The sequence below is a fragment of the Fukomys damarensis genome, unplaced genomic scaffold (genome assembly GCF_012274545.1).
Source record: "Fukomys damarensis isolate Sample0158 unplaced genomic scaffold, DMR_v1.0_HiC HiC_scaffold_3, whole genome shotgun sequence".
In the NCBI taxonomy this organism is placed as follows: domain Eukaryota; kingdom Metazoa; phylum Chordata; class Mammalia; order Rodentia; family Bathyergidae; genus Fukomys; species Fukomys damarensis.
In genome coordinates, this window is record NW_022900915.1 from 23,522,294 (window position 1) to 23,545,317 (window position 23,024).

Consider the following 23,024-nt stretch of genomic DNA (forward strand, 5'->3'; position numbering starts at 1 on the left):
CAAAAAAAAAAAAAAAAAAAAAGATCAGTGGTAACACCTGGCCCAATAAAGTCTAGATAGACGTCAGTCACATCAGTGGGTGACCAAGACCTCTAAGTCCATCCCTTCCTAAAGATGTTCTTTGTTCCTTCCATGTACACTTGCTACAAGACTTGCTTCCCAGTTGGATCAATATTACCTAAGTGACTGTACTCATAATCTTATTGGTTGATCATAATTTTATCCCATGTTGTGGGATTTTGCTCTTTAAAACTTCCCCTGTGAAGTGGGATCCCCAGCAACCCACTCAGCCCCCTCTTGTCTCAGGAGCTGCATGTTTATAGAAATAAATATTTCCTACTCTTAACCTCCATTCCTTAGAATTCTTTAATTTTGGGGAACACAAACCCTGTGTATCTGACATCCAGCAGGTTGGGAGCTGCATTATTTCCCTTATATCATTTGGAGATCCTGTATGATTTAGACCTGGAAGACTTAAAAAAGACCTCCAGGGTAGGAGTGGCCTCCTTCTAAGGAAAGTCACCTGGCACCATAACTTCCAGGAATGGACCTTTTATTGATTCCTGCTAGATGGACTTGATTTCTTATCAAGTTAGGCACTGACAAGTAAGGAACAACACCACTCACTTTATTTTGCTCTGTGACTCATTAGCTTTATTTCTCATAAACACCTTTCTCTTCCAAGTACAATCTAAAAAGTTCTGTCATTAGAAGCTTTGTTTTTCCTGCCTATGGGTGACTATTTTCAAGAAAATATGTGCATTTTGACAATGTGAGTCTTGCCTATTTAAAGCTGCAAGTATAATTTCTTTTTTATTGGGTGATAAACTTTCTGAAAAATATAGGACAGTCAAGATTTCTTCTTTTTTAAAAAACTGTGATTTTGCATTTCCTTACCCACATTTTAAAGCACAACACACATAATTCTGCTTTTAAAAAGAGTTATATGATTTTGTGTGTGATCATTTCTATAAAGATGGCATTGAGTGTTAAATGAAGCATAAATAGATCATGAAAAGAGAAAAAGGCTGTGTTGCAAAGGAAATTCCTATAATTATGAACTCAGTGTAAAAAATCCTAGGCCAGATTTTGATGTCTGTGTGTATGCATATATTTGTTAGCTTTTCTTGATTCCATTTGACTTGCTGTGCTAAGGGAAAGGACTTTGGATAGTGGGTCACTGGCCTCTTTCCTGCTTCTGCCTGGGAAAGACAGCATGACAGTTTTTCCATGCCCCGCCTCTGGGTCTGCTGCTGTTGGTCTTGAGTTGGCTGTTCCTACTGTCCCTGACCCTTACATTTTACTTCTAGATCAGTGAAGCCAAAAGGTAAAGTTTCTTAACAAATGGGCTCCAAAAAAGGATTTCTCAACTTGCTTATCTATGTGCTGCCTTCAGATTTTTTGGTATCTGCACATATCACTTATGCTAGAATTTACTTAATATTTTTCTGTATAGAACCTAGTATTTTTACTTAATTGTGTGTATGTGTGTGTGTGTGTGTGTGTGTGTGTGTGTGTGTAAATATCTTAGCCTTCCCTGAATTTTCCTTTGTCACGAATAAATAATATCTGTCATAAGTAAACCAACAAGGCTCTGATCCTGGTGCCTACTCTCTCTGTGTGTCAAAAGTAGCGATTAGCCAATGTGATACAAGTGATAGAGACCTTTTTGCACCAGGCTGAGACTTTCTCCATTACGACTTGAAAGAGGATCCACAAAGGAATAATCTTCTGGTAATGTGATTCATTGTTTGCTAATATTGTGTCCACATATCACCTGTAGTTCTCCTAATACTGTTAGAGGTCTGGGTCATTCACTTTACAAATATGAAAGATGCTGAGTGGGTCCTGCCTCTTGTCATGTTATCTAAAATTCCACCATTATAATCACTGCTTTAAATTTATATTTCGATTTTGTTCAGTAATTACCTATTTAAATGTAAATTACTCTGTAACCTCTTAGTAGTCTTCTAAAGATTGGTTTTCCTTATTATCAAGACCAAGGCTCCAGCAAAGGACACAGACCCAGGCTGTGGAAGAAGTAAAAGAAGAGCTTAAGACAAACATAGTACCCTTCCCAATTAACTTAGGGTTGTAGTCTTCTTTTAAGGGTTTCTTTTAGCCTGGGATAGCCTGTCTTCCATTTGTGCTGTCTCCAGCTGTCATACTTTCTACAGCACCAGAGTCAAACGCCGGCACTTTGGAAGCCTTCCTTCATGACCCACCCCAGATGCTGAAGGCTCTGAGCATCATGCTTACCAAACACACTACGTTTCCCAATACCTGTTTGTGAGCTCAGCTTATCTCCTTTTGTAGACACCAAGTGAATGGTGTATGAACACCTTATGTATGCAATATTGACAAACACTGAATCATATAATGAGGAGATTAGTCCTTTATGGACCTAACTTTATTGGCAGTGACAGAAAGTAGGAAAGGCAAATGTTATAAAGCAATTTCCTATAACCTGATTTCACAAGAGTATTATTCCTCATGCAACCCAGCTGGGAAAGGTAGCATTCCATCCACCCAGATTTGGTCCAGTGACATCAGCCTTGTTCCCATAGGTATGAATCACTAAAACAGGCAGACACTGAGGCCTGTTAGGGTGTGGGAGTGGGAACGGAAATTTGAAAGAGAAACCATTTCTATCCTTTCAGCTCTAGTTCCCAGCTGTACTTGAGCTATCTTTCTCCACGCCTAGCTGACTAGCTAGAATCCATGGACAGGAAGGATAAGGTATTATCTCTGCCAAGCACGGCGGTGACTCAGCATTTAATACCTGCACCTTTGACACAAATTATGGCTTAACACAATTTATGAGTTGTCCGTTTCCATTGTTTCTAAACCCACGTGGAGATTTAGTGTAGTAGGAGAAGCTTTGGAAGCTTGAGCGAAGACTCTTTTAGTCAAAATATGAAACCCTAAATAACTTGAGCATCATCCTTGGAACGAGGGTGTCATGAGACGTGTCAGAGTAAGAGACACCTGGGGTTGAATCTTAGTTTTCTTCACGTAGGAGCTAGGTGACTTGATGTGAGTTACTTGGTCTCATAGTGCTCCGTATCTTTTCATATGTTAGAGATGACGATGAGGTCATGGTTCTCGCATCCCAGTGTTACTGTGTGTCGGTAAGGTTGGCTGGTTGCAGAGCACAGAGCAGTAAGACACCAGAATCCTGAAACTATAGTTCACCTCCCTTTTCCTTGTTATTTAGTGAGGATCTTTAGCTCTGACTTGCTTGGACTGTGTATGTCTTTATGAGGGATGCTTTTTCATGTCAACGTGTAGCACACAACAAATATCATATATTTAAAACGAGAAACTATCTCTGTCAGCAAACTGGAATACCCAGAGCTCGAACCAAGTATATCACCACCGTTTCTATGATCAGTTTTCCTGGAAATAAAACTTTTGATAATTATGTATTTACTATTTATTTGATTTTCAGTTATGTTGGACTTAAGCTCTTACAAGCTAATTGTCGTAGCTGTATGATCACTCTGGCTTTCCTGTCATCCTGGCTCACAGAATATGAGGCAAAGCCCAATATTTATGGGGCATCTTTGGAATAAAGCAAAACCTTGGTGTTCTTGCTGTGTCATTCAAACTCACTTCTCCATGTTAATTCTAATGCTCCATGCAAATTATGACAGAAAAAGATCTAGGAAGAAAATGTATTGAGTTATCATCTTAGGTATTCTTCAACCATTATCTTTAGAGGTTTAAATGTTGATGTTCGCTCTCTCTGGGTATGCAAGAAAAGATGGCCTGGGGAGGGACTTGGAAAGAAGTGAAGGTGAAATTCGGTGTAAGATAAGTCACCTTTGAAAGTAAAAAGCTTTGCTGTCGCTGCTGGTAACCAGTGGCCTAAGGAAAGGCAATGGTTCAGAAAGTTCCCCTGAATTGTTTTTCTTTAGAAAAAAATCTCACACAGAATGACAAGTTTGGGTCACAGGTGTAAACCCTTAGGCCATGCTTCCTCAGTGAGCTCAGTGTTGGTCTGAGGGACAAAAAAAGAGAAAGAGCAAAAGAGTTTTGCATTAAAAACAGATTTATCTCTTCAGGCAGAGAGACGGCTGGAAGCACAGTCTCTGTCAGGACACTGAGTCAAATGCGAGAGTAGAAACAGTAGCCATGCACTCCGGTGTTTATTTTTCCCTCTCTTTCCGGCATGATGGATTTGAGTTGGTTTTGCTTCAGAGTTCTTTCTGTGATAAGTGAGAGTTTGCTACTTGGGGACTGGTAGTTAATCTGAGCCTATGGGCGACTCCCTTCTTGCCTGGGATTCTATTTGTAACGGTTAGCTCAGTGAGTTTAACTCAACTGTCAGGACACAGAGGGCTGAGTGATTGGAGTTCACTGTAGAAGGCTTGGGCGGGAAAGGAAACTGTTCACCACCTCGGAGAAGGAGCCTTGTGGCAGGGAAGCTCGTGCCTAGGCCCAGAATCCTCTGTGATGGTTTGTTTCTCTGGAAAATTAAGAGCAGATCTGTCCCCCGAGAAAGTACAAATGATAGATTTTGAAGCAGCACCACCGTCATCCATGACTGGCCTCGCCTTTGTGAAGGTAGTCTTGCTCTTTTTAGTTTATCCAGCGGTGGGGGCAAGGATACTTGTGATCTTCACCGTGAAGTATCTTAGGGCCCAAGTTGTGACAGTGGTGGCAAAGAGTGCAGGGGTATTCTGAGACACACAGTCCTGGAGGAGAGGACTGAAGCTTCCTCCCAGCTCTAAAACAACTGATATGTTGACCCTAGGGCTGAAAATGCAAGCCAGCCAGCGCTCCACAGGCTAGAAGGTTAGGGGAAAGGTGTGCCTAACTTATTTTCATGCCTCCTTTTTAATCCTTATAATGTTCTCATTGTCCTCTCTTGGTACCCATTGCTTCTGGTTTAAAGATTGATATTAAAATTTCTTAAAAGCTCTCCTGAGCTTTGAAATTATTTTCTTAATGCTGTTAACCCACTTGCCGTTCTGTTCTCATGCAGCGCAAGCCTTGAGCTAATAGAAGGCACTTGATCTGCATGAGACATTTTCACAATTAGGTGCTTAGATGAGGCCTGGTAGATATGGCTTTATGCCTTCAAAGTCAGTGTTAATAACTTCATCCTCATAAGGAACCAAAACTGCATAGCATTTGATGGAAAGAGAGGACAGGAAGCATATGAAAGAATACAAAAACCTCTCTCTTAATGAATTTTAAATTGTTTGTAAGAAAATTCTTACAGCCTCCAGAAATCAGTAGGCAGTTTTTAACCCTCTAGTTTATCACTCCTTTGATGATCAGACTCCTTCTTATCCCCATAACAGATTCTAATATTTTACTTGAACTCTAAAATATTTAGGTCAATTGTTTTTACAATGTACGAGAATTTCTATCACCAATTCTAAGTGTTTTGTGATATCTACGTACACATACACAAATACATATGTACAGTATCCTCGTCACAGATCCGTGTTAGGAAAATATTGGAAGACACTCTTGCAAATAGTTAAGGGTAGTTGCTAGCTTTTCAATTAATTCTAGTTTTATTATTTTCTGATAATAAAATAAATACACTGTCATTAAAGAAACCTAAAAATTTTAAAGTACACTGATGAAAATAAACTTTATTTGTAATGCCACCATCCAGAATATATTGAATTGATAGGGTCTGAGATATGTGTGTGAATATAACATGATTAAAATTCTTCTATGTATTATTATATAACGTTCTTTTAAATTTAGTGATAGGTGACATTTATTTTACTAGAGAACATAAACTATTTAATAATCTTTAAAGAATGGGGCTGGGGATTTAGCTCAGTGGTGCCGCCGCCTGCCTCGTAAGCTGGAGTCCCTGAGTTTGATTCCTGGTACCCCCGCAAAAAAATCCATTGTCTTTTAAAGAATGGCTTCAGTTATATTTTAGAGCAAAATAAAAAGTAGGCCCTTAGCATTGAAGAATGTATATAGAACTAGATTTTCTCCTGCCTTCTAATCTAGTTTCAGTCCCTTTTCTTCACAGTTGAGGAAACAGCCCTGTAGAATGTGTGACATATTCGGCATCACAATGTAAGCTGGTGACAGGATGGAGCTAGACCCCCGTCTCCTGCATCCCAGCAAACTGTGTTTTCTCTGCAGCATGCTTCTTTGTATTGTAGTTCGTTCTATTCCCATGCATGAACTTCAAAGCCATGAGCATTTTGAAGCTTAACGCACATACACACACATACACGCACAAGGCAAACCATCTATCATCTATGTAATGGGCTTGGAAGAATCTGCAAACTGTGTTTTCTCTGCAGCATGCTTCTTTGTATTGTAGTTCGTTCTATTCCCATGCATGAACTTCAAAGTCATGAGCATTTTGAAGCTTAACGCACATACACACACATACACGCACGTGTACACACACACACACACACACAAGGCAAACCATCTATCATCTATGTAATGGGCTTGGAAGAATAGGTCTGGAAGAAGAGAACCACACTTTTCTCTGCAGCATGCTTCTTTGTATTGTAGTTCGTTCTATTCCCATGCATGAACTTCAAAGTCATGAGCATTTTGAAGCTTAACGCACATACACACACATACACGCACGTGTACACACACACACACACACACAAGGCAAACCATCTATCATCTATGTAATGGGCTTGGAAGAATAGGTCTGGAAGAAGAGAACCACACTTGGCTTAACTGAGAGCACTGAGTTGCTGTCTGGAGAGTTGCGACGGTTCTCTATCATAGGGAGCAGGCATTCTGGGTAGTACTGTGCCACATAGCGGACTCAGTATTACACTTTGCTGGGTGTTTTTGTCTCTGTCTTCATGTTTTGATCATCACAAAGCCCCTGGGAAGTTGGTGGGGATTCTGTGACCTTTAAATTCTGGTGATTTAAATTCTGGGAACTCAAGAGCATGTTAGTTCCACAAGGGCTATGCTATGTGTGACACTTTAGGAGTAGCTAACAGCATATACTTGAATCTGTTTACCATGGGCTTTCTGCACTGTAGGTGTTCATTATGGAGCAGTTTCCTTTAAAAAATATCAGTTCATGAATGCAGCGTGTGTCCCATTTATTTGTTCACGTGATTTCTCAACGTAAAATTAAAAATTCTCAGTCCGGAAATTTTACAAAGACAAAGATACTCCTCTCTCTCTTTGTTCCATCTTTTCCCTTTTCCTCTTTCTCCTCTAGTCCTTTTTGCATACCTCCTCACACAGACTCTTCCTGTTTACTGCTTCTGAATTCTCTCAGTGCTGCCCTCTTTGCGAGGAAGACAACTGCATGCACCTTTAGAGCCGCAGAATTTTTGTGCGGTATGTATGTGCGTGTGCCTTTGCATTTTCAGGGTTTCTTCAGTGATCTCAGGGTCCAACCACATACTTAGCAAAAACGGACATTCTAAAGAGTTGCAGGAAGTAATTGATCAAGAGGTTGCTCTGTGCAGGACACATTGGAATTTAGTTAATGTGTAGCCTGAAGCAGAAAGTGCCTTGCTGCTTTCAGGGCCTTTGAAAACAAGAACAAGTATTTGGTGAGAACTTCAGAACTCAGTTAGGCTGTCTTTGATTCCAAAGATATCCCTAGGGCCAGTGAATAAATTACAGATGCTTTAAAAAAATATTTAATACCTATATTAAATGATTAATTCTTTACAAGCCAACATGACTAAATAGGTAAATCAAGATATTGCTGGATTTGCTTAATTTTTGCCACTTTAAAAATAATACCTTGCTTGAAGAAGTAATAACAGTATCCTTTGTTATTCTTGTAAAAATTTAAACACTTGTGACCTACAGAAGCAATACTGCACCTGAAAGCAGATCCGGGTTGCTTTAGCTGAGTGCCAGACCCCCCTGTTCTCTCTTGCCTGGATTACAATCTCTAGAAAGCATCTTTTTTCTCTGTGTTTAATATGAGGAACATGGAACCTCTCTTTAGGGATGTATTGACTGAATTTCCAAAGATACTATTTGGGGCTTGAACTCAGTGACTCACTAAGTGATGCCTTGGTACTTTTAAAGAACTCTACTGAATAGCTCTCTCTTTCTCTAAGGTAAGTTCAACTTCTATATGTGTATAATTTGTCCTTGCTTCATCTTAAAACTACTTACAACTATATGTTGTAATTATGTTTTTCTTTGGTGCTGGGGATCAGACCACTGCCTTAAGAATGCTATGAAAGCACCCTACTATTGAGCTGTGCTCCAGTCCAATTATGAATATCTCAACTGATGCTTTTACTTTTAATCTTGTTTTTAGGAAAATCTTATCCTTATTTAGTTTTCATTTATAAATTTTAAAGACTCTTGAAATCTGGCAGTTGGAAGAGATCTTCGAAGATCTTACTCTGATTTCTACCTTTTTAATTTAAATGTATAGATGGTCAAAATTTGAAACTTCCTTACTGTAAGCCACAAAGCACAAGGTACTTTCAAACATCCTGGACTCCTGTGCCTGACTTTGTTACTGTTGTCTTTGGTTTTAAAGGGTACGCCTACCATTATTTGCATGGCAGATATGGAATAAATGTGAAATGTCCTTTTGTTTTTCTTACTGCAGATAGTAGGATACTGTCTGATAGTGAAGATTACTAACAAGCTCATTTTCTCTTGTTTTAGCAATGATAATTCTTCTAACAGTCATAGACACCCATTGGAAGACATAGCTTTCCTTAGGGAGTTTCAGTTGATTAGTACCTCTGATGATTCTTCAAGTTAAGATAATGTTGGTATCATTTATCCTCTCCTGTTTCGTTTTTTGTTTTGTTTTTTTAAGATACCGAATATAGATCAACTCTGTGCTAGTTTCAGGTTTATTTTTTACATTTTAAATTGCAAAAGGTCTTGCTTTGGTCAATTTTTTTTTTTTAACCAAAAAAGTAAACAGCTGATACCTTTCTTTAAGAATGAGGTTCTACTCAGTCAAGTTTTCAATAAGTCAGTTACACTGATATGCTTGCTGTGTGACAGACTGCAACTGAGCCTCATTATTCATACATGTCTGTGTGATGTTACTGAATCAATTTGTGCTGTATCCATTTTGCACTCATGGATAGTTCACGGTCCCTTATGAGCAGAAATAGTCAGCAGGCAGTAATAAAAGACACAGAGCAGAATGGATGAGGCCCATAATCCTTTGCTTCATGGTACTAGATCCATTTCTTAAGTTCATTATTACTATTTTTTTTTAAATTCTGGACTCAGTAATATCAGGAAACCTTTAGCAAAACCACAAAGCAGATACTTTCCAAAAGTTTACATATCATTCTGCTTTTATTCTGATACAGATTATCAAATGCGGGAACAGAAAATGTCCCTTATTGTCTGATTAGCAAAACAGGTCATTCCTACATATAATTCCTTATTGGCTGTTGTGGTTTACCTATTCGTATAGTACAGTAGCATTTCCTGTGTGAAATTAGAGAATTAAGAACCCCATGCAAAATTTGCTTTTATAGCGCCTCAACATTTTCTAAGGATAAAAATTTGAGTTGAGCACTCAGAGTAGAAGAAAGAATATGAAATGGTGCTAGTCACCTGCCCAGGTCAAGCATGCTCTGTTGTCTTGACAACTGCGGATAGAGTTCTGGCCATTAAAACTAACTCCAGTGAAGAGTTCATGAGCTAATGTCTCCTCAGGTGGATTCCAGGTAAACTCACCTGTCACACTGGAAATTAAGAACATTCCTGTGTGTGTGTGTGTGTGTGTGTGTGTGTGTGTGTGTGTGTGATTGTTTGACATCTCAATTCTGACCACTTTCTGTCTGCTTTTATTCAATGATGATTTTCTACAAGAAAATACCAACTTCACAGGATCTTCCACTGCTTTATTCTCAGAGAACCCCTCTAATGTTTTGCAACATTACCTTGGAATTCAGTCTGCTCTGAATTCTGATATTATTAAACCTGGTGATGTTTTAGCTAAGAGACTCCACCTTTGTGGGTTCCTGGTAGTTACTGGATTACAGTGTGGGTATAGGGGAGAGGATCTTCAGGACCTTTCTCACTGTAACCTTCTCTATTTGTTTATAGTTCTAGACTTTCATTGTTTCACCAGGGCATCTTGTTTTTCTGTGTCTTGAGCTTGAAAAAAAGATATGTTCTAACTGACATTTGACAGACTAAAATAAAGTATTTAATTTCAGAGTAAATTTGAAGGTAGACGTGTACTTTAGGCTAAAGAATAAAAAGTCAGGTGTGCATTTATGAAAAAGTATATTTTGTCAAGATAAAAAAATTAAGACTTGTACTTAGAGAGCCTTTAAGAGAATCAAAATAAAAAACAAAGATGTAGAATGTATTTATTAAAATACCAGTAATATTCTACTGAAGTTTCCAAAGACTAAAATTCTTCCGTTTTTTTTTTCTTCCTGATATATGATGGGTAATTAAATTTTCTATTGCATACTACAGAAAGCAATACAAAAAGCACTTCCTAAAAAGCTCTGTGTTCCATACCTGAAACTTGATAACTTTAGCAGTGTTTCAAAAAGGGTTGTGAAGTAGAAGGGAATTCAAGGTTTACTTTCTTTTATGATTTTGGTAAATAATTCATAACACCGATCCACATTAAGGTTCTCCAGCACTCTGTTTTCTGCACCACTAAATTGCTATAAAACATATTTACTTAAAACTATGGTCTTTTCTCTCACTATTTATAAAAAGGCTTTAGTAGACCATGGTTTGGGCCTCTTCTTTTTCTTTGCCTTTTTTCTCTCCTGCTGTCCACCCTACCTAGAATGTCTCTGCTGACTTTAGATAACTCCTAGTCAAACTTTGACTCTTGGTAAGCCTTTTCTTATCTTCAAGGCTATATTTGGGATCCCACCTTTACATGTCAAAATGTAATTACAAATTTATGGGTCTGTCCCTGTGACTAGGCTAAATTCTGTGAGCACAGAAATTGTACCATATTTATCTCAGTAACCTATGCATAACCTCAGTAATGCAATGCCTGACATGTAGTTAAAGCTCAGTGAAGACTTTTGAATAACTGAAGGTGTATCACATAAGACAATTCAAATAATAATAATAATAATAATAATAATAATAATAATAACTAATAATAATAATAATGCAAACAGGTACAGGAAAACAAATATAACAGAAGTAACATCTTAGTTCGAGCCTTAAATTTAACCCTAAGTTGTCAATCCCAACAATAAATCCAATATGAGCAAGCAAAGTGGCTTAGAAAAAAGACAAAGATCTTAGAAAGAGCAGCATCGAATTTGCATGGAGAGATGGGATTTGAATCCTGACTCCATTCACTGTTGACCTTAAATAAATTCTAGAGTATTTTTTCATTTTGGTTGCTTCATCTGCAAAATGGGAACAATGCTATTCATTTCATAAAATTGTTCTAAGGAATAAATGAATTAAAGTATGTGAAGCAAAGACATATAGTAATGAGTTGATGCTCATAAATAAGGTAATTCAGAGCATCACTGTGTAGTTTTTGGTTCAAAATTAGATTTAACTTTTTAGAGCAGCTGCCACTTTACAAAAATTGAGCAGGTAGTACAATGTTCTATTTATTCTTTTTCTCTCCAGCTCACAGTATCCCTTAATATGGTTTTTCTTAAAATTAACTAAATATTTTTTTTCAAATTATATGATTAATATACAAGTAATATAACTAGAGGCAATTAAAGGGCTTATAATGCTTTTGTCTCTAAAGACTGTTTGATCATTTCCTACCACTTTTATGGAGTGCAACTGTTAAGTGGCAAATGAGATTTCTTTGGAGACATAAGTGAGCAATGAAAGAGCAGAAGAGGTCAGAAAAGTTGTGTTTCAATAGTAGTTGAAATTTTACATTTGCACAGTTTAAGCCAGTTAAAAGCAACAAAGGGGAGTTTTCAAACAGAGTTGGGTAGGGCACTGAGGCTGTTCACCCAGAGGTTAACTGGAAAGCCTGTGACTCCAATTTTGGGCAAAGTGGAGATACAGAGAGTTTAACCTGCAGGAGGGGATTTCCCCAAAACTGCAGTGAAGGGCTGCATTATAGGAGAGCTGTACAACTGTACTGAATCAAGGTGTACATTCAAAGTCATGCAGGTTCTTGGAAATGGTGTGATTATAGGAACAGCATTTATCCTTAAGGACATAGATTTACAAACTTCAAACAGATTTCTTTCCCCAAACTTCTTGCATGGCGATCTTTAAGAAGGAGATGAGCTCCAGAAGAGATCTCATTTAGACAAAAGAAGAGTTGTTGAGAGAAACAAGAGGTTATGGGTCAGACCCCACCCAAGCTATTAGGGGAGCCAGATGGATTTGCTAGGACAAGTGTGGTTTGTTCAGCTAACACAGACACACACCCCAATCTCTGGCACTGTTGCAGCAAAACTGAGTTTCAAAATGTCTTTTCTTAAAATGGGATATTTTTCAGCTCTCTAGAGGTTTAGCAAGATCTGAAAAGATTTTGCTCCTGTTTGTTGGCTGCTACACATACCACTTTGTACACCTTTACCTAGACGGGAAAGCACTGTAACCCACTGCTTTGCATGTTTGAACAAGCCTGGCTGGATAGATGACAGTGCACGAACAGCTGGCTGCTTCCAGAGCTGACTTGCAGGGCCCTGACATTACCTAAACAATCATTACTTACTTTTTTTTTTTCTTCCTTCAGTGCTTAAGCAAGTTTCAGCATGTTAGAAAAGAGAGATGTGGGAAATAGCTTGGAGCTCTGGGATAAAAATATGTATCACAGCCCAGTTAGTCTAGGTTAAATTAACTTCAGCTTGGTATATATGGACACTTCCTTTTAGGGGCTAAACCAACACCCTAACATCCGGGAGCTCTTCTTTAACCTTTTACCTGTGAAATACCATAACCTTCAAACCACCCACTCAGTTCTTAAATCTGTTTCAATTAAGAATTCTAAATACCTCAAGCATTGTATTATATCCATCAAAGCTAAAACGGTGTTATTCCAACAGCAGTAGAATATGACACATTTGCAGGCAATGGATGACATTTTCCTGTAGGAAACTCTCAGAATCAGAAGGTTTGCTGTACCCAGTGAGGGCATCAGAGTATTTGGGTTATCGTGAACATATGCTAATGCTAACTGGACCAAAGCATTAGTTTTACAGATCATTGCAAAGCTTGTGGAAAAAATAATTCACACTGAGTAAACTGAAGAGATTTAATCCATTGCCAGATTGCAACAATGAGCTCTAACAGCAAGGTAGTAGAAAATTAGGGTGCCTTAAGTTAGATGTCGGTACCTTGTCCTCTGAAGGAGTAAGAGAGGTTAAAGACAGTGAGGAATTTTCCATTTGATAAAGGCAGTGTCCACTTCTGAATTCATACAGTACATAGGGTCATCCCTCACTTAAAAGTTTTCCAGGAAAATGCTGGACATATTTGAACAGCAGCTATTCGCAGATTCTCAGGGTAGCTGGCCTGTAATTCCTTATCCCACAAAGAATTTAAAAAATGTGCCAGCTTAAGGGGGTCAGAGGCCAAAGCATGGAGGTGTTTAGTGAGTTTTTCTTTTCTATCTCACTAATAGACTGCTGACACGGATCTTTTGTGAAGTCCCCGGTTAACCAAATATATTCTTGATCTTAGTTGAGGGGAGGAGTAGAGCATGCTCAGATTTCAGGATGTAAAGTTTTGTTTAGTTCTAGTCAATCATTTGTTGATGGCAAGTATGCCAGATGAAATGCATCCCCTGAATGAGCACTGACATGTGTGGGTCTATATGCATATAAATCATTTCGCCTGCCATGACACCGTAGCCAACAAGCCCTGCTGACACTGACAGGGACCAGATGTGTAAGGCCATGGAAAAGACATTAGGTTTTAACATCAGCTGACTGACAGTTACATTTGGAGGCACCAGTGGAGGCTTTCAGATTTTGTTGAATTCAGCAGGTAGAGGAAATCTGTAATATTACCATGCACTTTAAACACTTAGCTGCGGATAAAAACATCCCTGTTCATGGAATGGGGCTTAAAATAACCTAATTTCGGTTCTTTAGAGTTAAATATTCCACTCACTCCCCCACTTGCTCCTCTCTCATCTCTCACGCTCTGATTTTTATAGCTGCAGTGAGAAGAAAGTTTAAGAAGTAAAAATATAATTTACAATACATTTAGAAAATTCTTTACCCTCAGAACGTATTCTTTATTCTCTCCCTGCCTATATCTAAATACACTGAACATGGCCAACTCATTAACAAAGAAAATATGGCATAGTACTTTCTACATTCTCATATTAGCAATACGACTTCAACCTTATTATAGGGACTTAAAATGTGACTAACGCATGTTACAAAATTCCCCTGAATTTTCACTTTTGAGAGCTTAAATTTAATATAAATTAAATATATCTAAATTTAATATAGCTAAATCTTGAGATGTAAACATTTCTAACATGGAGATAGTAATTGAAATAAATCACCATTTGGTTTAAGTAAAAGATTCTTTGCACAGTTAATAGGAAACTGACATCATTTTAATCTGATACTGAAAAAAAGCAGAAGCTCACAAAGTAGGTTTCAAAGATTGAACTGAACTGATTTTAACGCAGCATTTTCAATGACTAAATGTTTACTCTATGGGCGGGGGATTTAGCTCAGTGGTTTCGCTGCCTGCCTTGTAAGCACAAGGGCCGGAGTTCAATCCCTGGTACCCCCCCCAAAAAAAAAGTTTACTCTATATTTTAAAATAAATTTATGCTTTTTATGCATTTTAATTTATATCTTGATTAAAATAAAAACAGTTAAGGAAAAAGATGTACTTGTCTTACAGTAAATTTTGTTAGTTATTGAGTTTAGTAAAAAGTACTTTAACTATTCAAGAGTGAATTTAGAATTCCATTTAATTTTCAGTGAAAAAAATTACATTTAGGAAGCCTAAATATAAGTATTTGCTTTACTTTGTATAAAATCAATTGAAGAGTGACAGAAAGAAAGTGTCTGTGCTAGTTATGAGGGGAATTGTTTGCATGGAACCCCCTTACTGTTTCTAAGAAATGGTTAATGGTGACCTAGTATTCTTTTTGCTATGACTGAATCTCTCTCTTTCTGTCTCTCTCATGTCTGAGTACAGGCTGCTGAGAGCTGATTATTCTTCTAATCAAACCCATCGCAATCAGGGGAGATAATTAGCCAGGTTAGGCCTGTGCTGCTTTCTGAGGTGGCCTTTAGCGTTAGATGGCCTGGAGCACTCTTGAATCATATCAACATGTATGTCAATAAGACCTACTCCACCTGCTGCTGGTAGGGTCTGCCTTTCATCTTTGGAGTTGCTAGAATTTGTGAGCTTGGGTTTTTTCTTTTAAATTGAGACCACAAAGTACTGAAATTGTCAAAAGTAGAAACTTGGCAGACCATTTTAAAATCACCTAGTCGATAACTCCCCAAATCATTAAATCAATTACCTATAAATAGACTTTTATTTGCTTCTTAGGCACTTATGGGACTCAGTTCTACAATTTGATTCCCATGTAAAATGCATGTACATGTAGTGCATAAGAGACCCCATGTATAATTGACTCAGCACATTTTAAGCTATTTAAGTCACAATAACATAAGATCAATTTGGCAATAATACATGCCCATATTTTTCAAATGAGATAAATAATGTTTGAATACAAGATTTATTATAATAGCCATGCTATATCAGATATTGACAGTTAAAAAAATGAATTTATCCGCTCTTTCTATATTTTTATGTCCAAATAGCTTTCACATATTTCCATCTGAACATTTTGCCAGTTTTAAAACTTAGTCTAGTATGTGATTAATCCAGCTTAAAAATATATTGTATATTTCAATATCCAATTTAATAGTATATTTTCATCTAGAAATAAAATGTCTTTAGAAGGGAGCCAGAAAATAAAGTGCATATTTATTTAAAATATTGTAGGTATTATTATTCTTATATGAGAATACAACATTCATATAAATTATTGTAAAGCAAGAAAGAAATCAGGAGAGATCTTCTTTTCACTTATTTGAAGGATTAATGTGTTGTGCTGAAATATTAATTTTATGCTTTAGAATTAGGCCTCTGTGTTTACACATGCACAAATTTTCCCAGATATATGTACCGTAATTTTTACATTTGACTAATGGCTGTAATGGAAGATCAATTAGAAAATGACTCTTTAGAGGTTTAATATAGAAAAGATAATTACTTATTTTGTATACAATTTTTTCTTTCATCATAGTGCTGATCATCAAGTAAAAATGGGCTTGAATTTCTGTAAGTAAATGTCATCTGTATAGAATTGACCTTTCTTAGATAAATGGGTCGTGGTTTGGATAATTTATATGTTTTCTCTATGAATTTCTTTCATTCATCTCTTCATCACCACTCATTCTTTCCTTATGTATAAATACATCTATATTTAGAAATGTATACTGATATTGCTTGTTCTCTGCCTCCAAAACAATGAAGTAGTCAAATTTTTAATGAATTTTTTTTTTCATTTTGCAAAATCTAAAAATATCTGCAAGGTCAATTTGTGGTTCATAGGAAAACATTTTTTTATTCTAATCATTATAATTTATATTGTGAAAAGTCTTGCTTTTTTTCTTTACACATATGTATGCATGAACAGCTAATACAAACCAACATAGCTGATTTATCCAGTTGCTCTATGGGCAATTAAACTGGGAGCATTATCTCAGCAGGAATAAGTGGGCAAATTACACATGTGAAATAAATGGATTTTTGAAGCTTGAGCACATAGGTATTACTATATAAGAGGCTACATTAAGATTCCTGTAGAGATCAATGGGGGTTTATTGATGAATACTAAGGAATAGCAAAGTGATGTCATAAACTTTTAATAGTCTAATAAACTATATTTAACATTTTCCATTTCAGTTAGATTCACAGCTTTTATGCTAGAGAATAGTGTGGTCCTCTCTATATTTGAAGCTCTCTGACCTCCCAAGGAATTACCATTCAGGCCAACAAGTATCCCTAAGGTTCTTGCAGCTGTCTAAAAAAAATAAAAAGCATCCAGATTTATTACCCCATTTCTCTTAAGAAATAGGAGAAATGATAGGGCATTGTGACCTTTTAAGTGTTAGTTTTACATTGCCACATATAAGCATAACTCTCACATCCTCATTGGTTTGAGCGGTCTCTGATTGATCTCGAGAATAGTATATGTAAAATTTTAAAATTCTAAATACCCCAAGTGTTTCTTACAGAGTTCAGCTGATGTGAAATAATGAATACTTTGTTGCAGTGTTTAGTAGATGAGCCACATACATCCAGTGCCCTGACTTTCACCCTTAATCCTCTAATTGCTCAATATTTCATGCTTTCTATCAAGTACAATATAGGCAAAATTTCAGGAGCAAATGTGGAAAAAAAAGAAAATTTAAAATAGATTTTGCTTATTGAACACAGCCTAGGCATTAAGCTCTCACAAATGCTATGTGTGAATTATAACTTTGAACAGGCTTAAAGATATCTGAAGCAGAAAATATTTAATAAACACATCTAGTTTAGAAAGAAAACAAGAGAGAAGAGCAGTAAGCATTCTACTGTTTCAGACCTGTGATTTTACTTAAAACCAGTCACTATTAGGCTGATGCACTGGTTTTCTGAGAAGTGAACATTTTATTGTCATTCAGAGAAGTAAAGAACTTTGATTGTGGAATCCGAAATAAGCTTATAGTGATCCCATTGTGTTGAAAAAGCACCCCCTTTTTTTCAATGAGTCAAAAATAACCAAAGCTGCTTGGCCTACCCCTTCCCCTCTCCCCTAAGTCCATCTTCCTCCTAAGGTAAAACCTGAAGCATGTAAAATATTGCAAAATTTCTGTCATAGTTAATCCAAATTTATCGGTAACAATAACAGATCTTTTGAAAGGACGTGATTTGCTCCACCTTTGGGAGCTGCAGGTCTGTCTACCACATATAACAACAAAACACTTATGTGAGCATATCCTTCATCAGAGCCAAAAGGAAAGTTAAGAGGATTCCAGCAATGACCTCCATCTGCTTAATATACTGTCAACAATTTTGGAGACAGATAAAATCTTAAATTATCCCCGTACTTATGACATCTAATTACCTTCTGAAAGATTTTGGAAGAGAGTAAGTTTTATTTGTCCAGAGAGGGTGTACAGATTTTTCTCTATCGTTTTTAGTAGGAGGGAACAGGTGTAAAATAACTCAGATTAAGTGTACATTGGATATTTGTATTTCTTTGTTGGGGATGTTGAAACCTGGAAAGCTTCTCAAGGACTGTGGATGTTATGAGACCCTATGAAGATACTTGAGAGAAATTACTGCAGGGTGACTTTCATGATTTTTCCCATCATTATATTCGCTGTTTCCTGTTGTGCTGCTTTGGCCCTCAGTAGGGTTGAGAGCAGCTGTTGGGAAGGAATGATGATGTGATAAAATACAGGTTCTCCTGTAGCTTCCCATCTGGGGTGGCATTTTATAAGTTGTCATCACCTAAGTTGTCTCTAGTTCTGTCAACTTGCTGTACCAGAAGAGTACGATCCTTTTCATGGTCTTAGCCCTGTTTTTGCCTTCCAACTCTCCATGCCAGTCACTAAGCAATTGTTATGGCTTCCTTGTTTCACCTGGGCACAGAATAGCGTGCCAACTTTGAATGTCGGGCTTTATCTCCTCCTCACTCAGTAGAAATGGATGTCCTGAGTGGAAATCCAGGAGTGGTTGGGAGTCACTTCAGTGTTCAACTAAATCTTATCTTCTTGCTGAAATAATTTAGCCACCAGCATATGCTGACTATTCTGCATGTTCTTGCTATTAATTTGAAATGGCACCCTAGAAACTTTAGGACAACTGGGTATTTATTCATTTATTTATTTATTTACTTAAAAAGAGTAAGTTACAAGGGAATTAAGTGATTTTTCCAAGTCTCAGTTTATAAAATGCAGATGTATTTAAATCCATGTCTTTTAAATTCCATGTTTTTCAGCTGCTGTAGATTTATCCTGTGATATGTGTTGAAATTAAAAGCTCTAGAATGGGCCAGGGATTTAGCTCAGTGGTTCCGGTGCTTGCCTCACAAACACTAAGGGCCTGAGTTCAATCCCTGGTACCAAAAAAAAAAAAAAAAAAAAAGCTCCAGAATGGTGAAGAAATGTTGGGAATTATTTTTAAACCTTTTCTAACATTTAGGCCTCTGTGTAAACTTTCTCTTCTTTATCTCCTTTTCTTTAATCCTGCAAAAGTCCTTCTCTAAGCCCTCTTCAGGTCTAGGCAACCAGGAGAAGCTGAAGTGAAGAGTTACCATCTCACCTAATTTGTAGCTTTGCACAGAGCCAAGCACCTTGTATACAGAAGGATCCTGTACAAGGAACCACTGAATGGGTGCCTAAGTGAATAGTTTATTGCAGGTGCTGGGGAGTAAAGAATCCTCAGCAGAAGTCTGTGTGGTCTGTGTGTTCGTCTGGTCTATTGCAGTAGTCTCCTAAATGATCTTCCTGCTCTCAGCTTTCTCTCCATCAAGTCTGCCTCCTCTAGGGCCAAAAGAACGCTCACGAATCCAGTCACGGTCTGTACCTTCTTTAAAAATCTCCACTGGTTTCTAATTTCTCTCCACACATTTGTAGATCTAGGACTGCAGACCTTTGCTATGTATCATCATAAGCACACTTAATATCCATCCTAACTTATGATTCATATTTTGTGTCTGGGAACAGTCCCTGCATTTAATAATACCTACACATAAAACAATCCACTGTTACAATTTATATGGTCGCAAAGCATTAATGGTGAGAAATTAGAACAAACTGGAGAGAGGCCTTGGCACAGGAACTCTGCTTAGCCTGGTCGAAAAACACTTTGACTCCAAGCTTTAAAATTCTCCATGGAGTTGGTCCTCACCTCATTCACACAGAGAGCTCCCTACACACCGAGCCTCTAAAGGGAAAAGATCTCCCCTAAAGCAGGACCGTAACATAGGTGAGCACAGGACTGGGCCAGGCCCTGGCGGCTCTGCTACTTGGGAGGAGGAGCCACTTCATCTTTGCAGCACCTATTAAAATAGGATTCAGATCCTTTGGTCAGGTTCCCTCAAACACTTTTCTGAGATGTCCATGTTCAGCCGCTTGAACTTTGTTTTGGCAACCCCTTGTCCAAAGTTGCTTATAGGCTGTTCTTCACCTTGTTTCCAAGGCTGGGAACAGAAAGTCGCCCCTGTTTTCAGGAGGTGGAATGTAAGTATACATTTATTTTTTTACTGTGACTTGTTCAGGACCACATTTTACAAAATGCCTTCTTTCCTTTATTATTATTTCTGGAAAGGAAAGTTCTATTAAAATTGTCTTAGTTTGAATATAGAATAGTTTTTTTCTTTAGTTATAGCTTATTTTGAAAGATTCTGAGTTAAATTTAAATGTATGCCAGTATCTATCAAGGTAATACTCAGACAAAATGTTCTGATCAAATGGCTTAGAGAAATTTCTGGAATATTCACATTCGAAGATTCCTTATTAATGAATCTCTTTGACTTAAATCTAATCCAAAACTGCAACATTATTCTTTGTACATAGTCATTATATAGTGTTACCAAGCTTAGCTGCAAATAAATAAAATACTTAAAACTATTTGTTTAAAAAATAAATAAAAATCTCCACTGGTTCTTGAAAAAGTTTTAACCTTTAAGATAAAGTTCTAACCTTCCTTGATAGCCTTATTACTTCCTCATCAAACTCTCATTCCAGCCATTTTGGCATTGCATGCATCACCTTGCTTAGGAAGCCCACCCTCTCACTCTTTTAAAAATGATTCTGTGGGGCCGGAGATTTAGCTCAGTGGTTCCGCCACCTGCCTTGCAAGGACAAAGTCCTGACTTCAATCCCTGGAATCTAAATAAATGAATAAATCAATAAATGGCTTTGTCTATGCTCCAAGACCTGGCCCCTCCAGAAGTTGTCCTGAACTCTTTCAAAGTATGTCCCATTTTCCACAGCAATGGAAACAAATTCTCTTACAACATTTACCACATGGTATTGGAGTAATTTACTTGTATAACTGTCTCCCCTCCCACCTCCCTAGATTTAGCAGTTTCTCTAGGGCAGAGGTGTGTCTTGGTCAGTTTTGTTTCTGCACCTTCGAGTATAATGCCTGAGCCACAGGAGGCAATCAATATACTTGTCTTGAGTAAGTTAATTAATTAATAAGGAAAGACAGTACATAAGCACGTGAAAAGTCAATCAAATTAAGGAAGAACAGAAGGTCGATAAAATATCATATTGCTTAAGTGAAGTGTGATTGTGCAGTTGAAGTTAAAACAGGCCATCATGTAGAGAAGTCTCATTTATTCTAATGCAGTGTGAGGACACTTTGCCAGCCAACCTCAGCAGCATTGAGAATTCAGAGTCCCTCTAACATCTTGCCGTGCACCTCCATCATTTCTAAATTCCTCTTTCTGGAGGCCTCTTTCTCATCCAGGTTAACCCATCATGATCAGTAGTCTCTCTGGGCTCTTAATTCTGCTAGGTGACACATATTAATAGGTCATAGAAATGAAAATATGTTAATGCACCAGCTGACGAGTATGATTTCTTTCTGAAGCAGAATAACATTTCACACATATTTAAGGACCAAGGTTCACTTTTCGGGAAAGTATTTTTGTTTAATGCTTGTGTCCTAGGAACCAACACCACATAGGCTGTGGTCCTCCATGTGTCTTTTTTGACAGTACACTTTAAGGTCACTCAGTTGTCTCTGTGTATGTAGACGCAGCCTCTTAAAAGAATCCTGTTAAAAAACTTCCCTTAGAAGTCACTTTTCCTTATTTCATAAACAAATTTATTATAATTACGCTCTACCTGCTCAAGATGCACTGCAATTCCTGTTGAAACTTTTGTTTCAAAAGAGTTTTGAGTCTTAAGATGTTTTGCAGAAAATTTAAATTTCTCTATTATAGTTGACAAAAATATTTGTGTTACATAAACAATCTATTTGTACATGTTCCCCTCACCTTGTGACTTTTTCACCTTGTTTTTATTTTGATGTTAGAGGTAAGGAAAGTGAGGCACAGAGAAATAACACAACATGCCAAAGCTACAAAATCAGTAACAGCAGAGCCCAGATTTGAAACTAGGTAGTTGACTTGTATCCCTCTTTGGGGGCCCTTTCTCTACACTGCCTGCCACAACCAATAAGATAGTTGTTTTGTCTCAGTTATAAAATAGATACCTATAAAGTTGAAATATCTTTAATCATCTCTAATTTCCTTGATAACCTCCAGACATTAGCAAAGTTTATATACCATATGTGCTGAAAAAGCCAGGTGTCATGAAAGGATTAAAGAGGAAATTTTCTTTGCACTTTGATTTCCACTCTTTATTATTGACACCTCCCAAGTGGATCAGAGGATGCCTGTGAGTGTTCCTGGACATCTTGTGCTATTTGCAACCATCCTTGGAGAGGTGCAGGTGGCTGACCTCCACACCTGCCAGGCATCCCTCTGCCTCTGCCAGCCATCCCCGCTTGAGCAGTGCTAGAATACTCAATAAGATGAGAAGCCTCCCTTTGTGTGGGCTCCTGAGCAGCTTGTGATTTCTGCATTGTGGAAATGCTGCTTCTGAAATAACTTAAAGGAGGATGAGACTAGATTCTTCCTGGGTTTTCACATTTCCCCTCTTCCTTTTTGGACATAGGTTAATTAGAAATATGAAACATGAAGAAATGGTTATTAACTACTCAACAAACATATATGAGTCCTTTATAAAGTAGACTAACATAAGTCTTGGGGTTTAAAAATCACAACCCAGGTTGGCAACTTTTGTCTGCTTCTGTGTTATGATTAACAGCTCTCAGATCATTTTATGTTTAAATAGTTTATTTTATCATGATTTTGGAGACTAAAATATTCGCCTAAGCCCTTCAAATCAAAATTGTTTAATTAATATGGAAAAATATATGGGAATATATATTTCCCCACTGAACGAATAAATCAAGAATTGTTTAAGACTAAGAGCAAATAAATTGCAAACTGCACCTGAAAATCATTCTTCTGGGGTTAACTGTTTTGGCTGGTTTTGATAGTAAAAGAAATT

The 23,024-nt window shown here is 37.4% G+C and overlaps 1 protein-coding gene across 3 annotated transcripts in view; it reads left to right on the forward strand.

Moving 5' to 3' along the window:
• The window catches only part of Efna5 (ephrin A5), a 272,339-nt gene that overhangs the window by 190,040 nt on the left and 59,275 nt on the right, over positions 1–23,024 (forward strand). The window contains exon 1 of one of the 3 annotated variants that reach the window (XM_010608614.1): positions 9,596–9,647. The exons of the other annotated variants lie outside the window; for them this stretch is intronic. Coding sequence (XP_010606916.1) covers positions 9,625–9,647 — 23 coding nt within the window. The 5' untranslated portion in view covers positions 9,596–9,624. Of the gene's footprint in view, positions 1–9,595; positions 9,648–23,024 lie in introns of those variants that run through there. 3 annotated transcript variants of the gene reach the window in all.